This window comes from Cyrtonyx montezumae, unplaced genomic scaffold, assembly GCF_038088225.1.
Source record: "Cyrtonyx montezumae isolate F1298 unplaced genomic scaffold, pur_monq_1.0 scaffold_3, whole genome shotgun sequence".
Lineage (NCBI taxonomy): Eukaryota > Metazoa > Chordata > Aves > Galliformes > Odontophoridae > Cyrtonyx > Cyrtonyx montezumae.
Genome location: NW_027072034.1, coordinates 87,102,800 through 87,109,465, shown reverse-complemented (window position 1 = coordinate 87,109,465; position 6,666 = coordinate 87,102,800). Strand labels below are relative to the sequence as shown.

At 38.6% G+C, this 6,666-nt stretch overlaps 1 protein-coding gene across 1 annotated transcript; it reads left to right on the top strand.

Annotated features, from left to right (window-relative positions):
• Positions 1 to 1,212: 1,212 nt before the first annotated feature.
• TMEM52B (transmembrane protein 52B) lies at positions 1,213 to 5,952 on the top strand. The gene is made up of 5 exons (XM_065742269.1): positions 1,213 to 1,661; positions 2,221 to 2,264; positions 3,458 to 3,496; positions 4,340 to 4,509; positions 4,932 to 5,952. The coding sequence occupies exons 1-5, from the start codon at positions 1,608 to 1,610 to the stop codon at positions 5,132 to 5,134; spliced, it is 510 nt and encodes a 169-aa protein (XP_065598341.1). The 5' UTR covers positions 1,213 to 1,607; the 3' UTR covers positions 5,135 to 5,952.
• The last annotated feature ends 714 nt before the right edge of the window (positions 5,953 to 6,666 follow it).

Sequence of the window (6,666 nt, the reverse complement as noted above, 5' to 3'; positions counted from 1 at the left end):
TACCTTGTTTGAGTTGAAAAAGACTTAAAGATCATCTGCCTCCAGCTTCTCTTCTATGGGCAAGAATATCTTCTATTAGAATTCCTATAAAACACAAAATAATTTAAGGAGAAAGAGAAAAAAGGAATATTATCCATATGCCACATAAATACAAAACCAATTACTCATGCTTCTGTTTCTTATTTACCTACTGAAACACAGAAACGTTTCAGTATCAGGCTAGTTTTGGAACAAAAGTAATGAAAGAGGAAAAAAAAAGAAAAGAAAAAAATCCCAACTCATGTGAATGTGTGTTTTCACTGCATCACTACTTTTATAATTAGAGAATGGTAAATGGTTCTTAGCTTGCCTTGTGAGAATACATAACATTCATTAATCCATTGGTTCTGCTTTGCAACTCTAAAATGCATGAACAAGGCTAATGTTTCACTAGTTTAATGTGATTGCAACATTGAGCAGTATATCTCTGTAGATGCTATCCTGCCCTTAACATATACACCAGCTCTAGGCAGTTCTCAAACACATTATTATACAGCATTTTTTCTATCTTAAAAGAAAAAGTGAACACAATTATAAAAAAGTGTTATTCAGTAGTCAGGAAATGTAACAGAAATACAAAGCAGTTCTATAAATGAGAGAAAATTAATGGGTTGTTGAATGGAATATTCTAATTATCTGCAGGATATATTCATAGTATCCATGATAGGAGAATCAGCATGTGATTCAGTGTGAAGCATTTGGGGGGATTTGACTGGCCATGCAGAACATTCGGGCCTGGGATCCATGAGAGAGAAGTATGCAGACTGGTAGTTGCAGGACTGTCATAGCAGTAGACAACCAGGTAAGAGAGCTGTTGGCAGAACCTTTAAGAAAAGCCAGTAGGCACTGTATATGTGCATAAGTATATATTTCAGTATATAATTACTTACTATCTTGTAAACACTTTTATTTCATCAGGAGCAACCCACTTTTAACATACTCTAGACATTGATCATATGGCCAACTTCAGTAGATGGAACCTACAGAAGTAGGACAATATGAGTGCAGGGGCAGAAAAGGTCCTGGTGGAGAGAGAAGAATCTGACCTCCATTTAAACAGGTCAGTAACGTGACCTTCAACACACTCACCCTCAGGGCAGGGGCGGGGAAAAAAATAATTTGGAATGAACAAACTCAGACTCTTTCTGCTCTTAGAAGGGCAGGATCAGGTCTGCAGAGATCTCTTGATGCCCTTTACTGAGCTAGTTCATCTAAAGAACAATCTTGTAGCTACCACTTTTCTCCTGATCTGACTGGAAGGTTTTAGAGCTCCCATCAGAAGAGGGAAAGAAACTAACAAGAGAATAGTCAAAGAGACAGGCAGAAACTAACAGAAGCTGTCAGTGACAAAGAGCAAAAAGGGAACCTAAAACCTCAAAGGCAGAAACCAGGGACATACTCAGGAGGCAGACAGAAAGAACTAGAGTGGGAAGAAGAGATGGGATTCAACACACAAGAAGGAGTCTGCTTCTTATCCTAATCAGTGGTCTGGAGAGGATGAACAGAAGCTAGGAAGGAGAAAAAGATAACAGGTAGCTTGAGACAGTGAAAGGCTACAGATCCACTCCATGGGTATGCATAAGTCAGTCATTATCTGCTTTGCTTTAGGATGTTTCTTATGGGTAAGTTACCTCAAGTTGTTTTTAACGTGGTCTGTGTTGTGGAGTTATGTGGGAAAACTGGACAAGTGTTAGCAACTGATGATAACAGGAATTTCTGTGATACTAGAAGGAGATGGGCACAGCAAAGGTAGGCATGGAGAAGAGAACACTTGCTGCAATTACAGGGATGGTAACACAGAAATCAGCATATCAAGGCAGAAGAATGAGAAGAGTAGGAGTGTAATATGTAGCAGGAGTTTCTAGGGCTGCAAATATTTGAGCACTGAGAAGGATTTATATCTGTAGCCTGTCATAGTTTTTGGTGAGGAAAGAGAAAGCTGTGACCAGTGTGAAGGCAAGTAGGGGTCTTCACTGGGAACAATGTTGAATTTTATTGAATATGTGAAGTTAAGATGTGAAAATGGTGTGGTTGGTATCACGGTAAGTTCAAATCTACATCAGAAAAAACAAGAAAATTATTAAAGGTAATAGTAAATCCTTTTCATAGGAAATTCAGACTGGTTACAGTCTACGTAACAGAGATAAAGGTTGCATATCTTACTTGTTTTTCTCCTTCTAGTTCCCCAAAGTAAGAAGTGAGGAAGGGTGTCTCAATGCTGAATTGTGAGTATTTGTACTTACTGCTCTCTTTTAAGAAAACAGTGAAGGACAAAGACATCTCTGTTATGACATGGTGGCAGATATTTTTCAGAAAAGCTTATTTACACTGTGACTATTGAAAACTTAGATAAAATGTCCATTGCTCTCAAGGTGAAATGCGCTGATTGCTACCTATTTAACACACTGATCCTCAGTATCTTTGCTTCCTATTTGGATAACTATTGCGATAAAGAGCATTCTGGTGTAATTCTGCTTAACTGAGATTATGAATTTGGAAGTTACCTTTCCTTGAATATTTTTTTTTTAATATAAGTCTTTGATTAATATTTTCCTTGATTATGTCATTTGTAAGATTAACAGAAATTATGACAAACTAAGGAGATGGAGGAATGGTACAAATCTGCATCATGGAAGTTTCAGACTGGAAGTTAAGAAAAAATTTCCGTTAAGGTGGCCACATATTGTAATACGCTTTCAAGAGAAGTAGTTGATGCCCCAAGTCAGTCAGTGTTCAAGAGGCATTTGAACACTGCCTTCATTAACATGCTTTAATTTTTGGTTAACCCTGAAGATGTCAGACAGTTGGACTAGATGATCTTTGGTGATGCCTACTCTACTCTACTCTAACTATAATTTAAAAAAAAAAAAAAAAAAAAAGAAGAGAAAGAAAAGTGAAGAAGTGTCCCAGGAGGATTCTGTAAAGAAATGTATTTAAAAAATGAACAGGTAAGGTCTGCTGACTGAAACTAAAGGAACATGTAACACAGCAACTGGGATGTGCACACAGGATAGGGCCAGAAAGAAATCAAAAAAGCATTCAGGAGGAAAAAAAAAAAAGTAAAACAACAGCATTCAACGGACTAAATGGTAAACAAACAAACAAACAAAAAACCATATTAAATACAGTAAGTTTAGAAATAACATGATATAGATTCCTAAGGTGTGAACATTTGGTTAAGCACAAATATCAGAACAACAACTAAGAGATAAAGCCAAACAGAAGAAGAACTCACCTCTAATAGGAAGATTGATGAAGTTGGACAACCATCTCCTATATAAATTACTGTGGTAATCATCATTTGTGCCATTCACAAACTGGAGGTTAAGTGAGGAGTGTGAGTGGATCTGGAAGAGAATGCAGTGGGAGATCTTCCTATTTATTTGTTGTTCTATGTCTAATTATTTTTTCTCCTCAGCTGTTCAGGTACAGACTGGATCCATCTGTGGTATATTTGGTAAGACAGCATATGATTACTTAAAGTATCTGCATCACTGGGCAATTCCAGCAGTAAATAGTGGGATTAAATGTGATCATGTAACTCATCAAGTGTGATGCTACTCCCCTCTTTCCCTCTATGCCATGCAATGCTCTACAGTAGCATGGGTACAGTAGCATGAGTAGCATGAGCACCCCTCAGTCATTGTATTGTCTTTGGCAAACACTGAATTGCCATCACAGGCATTTTTTTAATTTCATGTATAGTTGTAAGCATAACATTAATAAAGCCTTCATGTCATTATATGCCTTTTAAAAGTTACAATTTTTCCCCTCCACTTGTAACTCGTGAGGACACTCCTGCAATACCTAGCTCAGTTTTGCTTCTCCAGTACAAGAGGTGCTGACAAACTGGAGCCAACAACAGGATCCAACAAACTGGCTAGAGGACATGATGCATGAGGAGGAACTAGGTTTATTCATCCTGGAGGAGGCTAAGAGGTAGGGAGGAAGAAACTTAACTGACATTTTCCACTATCTAAGGTAGGTCTAGATTGAAGATAGAGCCAGAGTTTTCTCAGAGGTGCATAGCAAAAGCTTCTGAGGTCATGGACCGAACTGGATCCAGGGAAACTCTGATTGGACAAGGAAAAAACACTTACCTCAAGGTAATGTCACACTGGAACTGGTGCCTGAAAGGGATGTGGCATTCCCTCATCTGGAGTCTGTCAAACTCTATTGAAAAAGGCTCCAAATGACTGTCTAGCTTTGACATGAGCTATGCTTTAAGCAGGGAGACACTTTAATATGCCCCCTCCAAAAAAATCTTCCTGTCCATATTACGTTTTCTCTCTTCTTCCAGGCTGGTGGTTGTGATCGGTGGACTGCTGCTTCTGTGTGGCTTGGTTTCTGTTTGCATGAGATGCTGTTTCACTCACTGCCGTCAGGCTGGGGAGGAATCAGGTCCTCGACCCTATGAGGTCACTGTCATCGCTTTTGATCATGACAGCACTCTCCAGAGCACCATTACCTGTGAGTTGGCTTTGTCAGATACTAGGCACCTCAGCACACTCTGCTGTGGGGGTTGCAACATAAAATGCCCAGATTGGGGCATATCAAATCCTCCAATGGGCTGGCAGTGGGATGTCCCAGGCAGGGTGCTGGGAATGTGGAATCAGTAAATGCTATAAATTAAGGTGCTCACCTTATGTAGCAAATGTGGTCAGACATGTTTGGGTGGACTAAGGCCAGCTACAAGATCCTTGACAGCATTAGAGGAAGGATGGGATGTTGCTGATGGGGCTTCCTTCCTCCCTTTAGGGGAGGACTGAGGGGCAGGAAAATATTCAGGCCATGGGAAGAGAAAAGCTTGTGCACTGCAAATATACCTATCTCACTTTAATTGTACAGTGCTTTCAGGATGGGGCAAATGGCTTCTGTCTCCTCACTTTCAGCTCTCCATTCAGTATTTGGGCCAGCTGCCAGGAGGATACTAGCGGTGGCACACTCTCACAACACTGTGCAGGGCACACCATCCCTTGCGGCATCAGACACCCCTCCAGTCTACGAGGAAGCTCTGCACACAAGCAGGTTCACAGTTGCCAGGGCAGGGCAGAAAGTGCTAGACCTGGATCCAACAACCAAAGAAAAACTGTAGATGTCTGCCAAGGACAAAGATACCCAGCCAGTCTTTGCAGGATCCTAGTGCTTACATTTACTGAATGGCAGTAAAATACAAAATAGTAATGTTCAGAGACTAGTACTTGTGGTTAGGGTTAGGAGTATCAGATTAACCTCCTTAGTCTAATGAGAATGGCAAAAAAATGAGACTAAAATTCCAGGTAATTCTAGATCCAGTGTATTTGGATAACTTTTTTACACCTTGAGATAACTGACTATTGGCAATCTCTGGATCCATGTACAATACACACACGTCACTAGATTCACAGTTTGAATATACAAGCATAAGCAGGATCAAAGTGCTAAGCCTTGCAGGCTGGTGCTGGATACCTACAGGGAGATGCAACCTCGTTCTGACTGCCTCCAGCCTAAATTTCCTGGGGATGGCAGAGGTTTTCAGAGCAGGAAAAACAATATGAAAAGGTCATATAACCCATATTAAAACCAAACACCAGGAAAGTGCCAACCATTCACAGTAAATTAAAAATAATAATAGGTTACATGTACACGATCTGTATGTAAGAGAAAAATTGCATACACTGGTAGTATTTACAATTCCCTAAATGCTCTACAGGATATGTAGAGGGAGTACAGTCTTGTTCTGAATATGATATATAGCAATTCTGAAACAGCAGTTATAAGCTCTGGTATTTGAATAAAAATGATGTGTGCAATACCAAATCAAACAATAGGAGAAGGAACTCTATTGTTAAAATAAAGTTTAATTGTTTTAGTTGCCTTCATATTGTATCATTTATTAATTACTCCTACCACTGCTGTCAAAATCAGATCAAACTAAGTAAGATGATCTAAGACGTTTAGGCAATTTATCAGATATAAATAATTTGTGATTTTCCTGATCCATACAGATATGATTATTCGTGAATAAAAATTCATTAAACTTCTTGGATGAGCACTGCTATGGACTATCTGTAAAAAGTTCGCTTTGATTAGATACTCATAACGAAGTGACTGGTGACCCTGGTGTTACCTGAACAGCAGATTCTGCAATTGAAAACATTAAAGAAGAAGAACATCAAATATCAAATAATAAGCAGTCATTATTTAATTTATTTTTAATTTCATTTTAATTTAATAATTACTTTATATGTTAATTTTATATGAATGCACAGGTCACAGACTGAACATACATCTCAAGTATCTACAGATCACAACACTCCTTGTGAAATACAGAAGAATACAGCCATTTTATAGCTAAGGAAAAGAAGGATCAAGTTGCCAAATATGTTTAAGAATTTAACTGCTTTTGAGATTACAGTCATCAAGGGATCTAGAAAGGAATGTTGGTAAAATATCTTCAGGGATAGCATAAAGCAGAACTGAACAACTAAAAGATCTTTGATCATGTCCCAGACCTTGTCTGGTCACAGAAATTTTGTATAAAAGAAGTGAATTTAATAAGGGTCTAAGTTCCCTAGATCACAGTTTTTTCCCTGAATTTCCTGGTCATTTACTAATTGCATCATTAATAGATGATAAAGTTGAATA

Coding starts and splice junctions, on each gene's coding strand:
- TMEM52B (XM_065742269.1), top strand. CDS start 1,608: ATGGGTATGCATAAGTCAGTCATTATCTGCTTTGCTTTAGGATGTTTC. Junction 1,662..2,220: donor CTTTAGGATGTTTCTTATGG/GTAAGTTACCTC, acceptor TTCTCCTTCTAG/TTCCCCAAAGTAAGAAGTGA. Junction 4,510..4,931: donor TCTCCAGAGCACCATTACCT/GTGAGTTGGCTT, acceptor CCTCACTTTCAG/CTCTCCATTCAGTATTTGGG.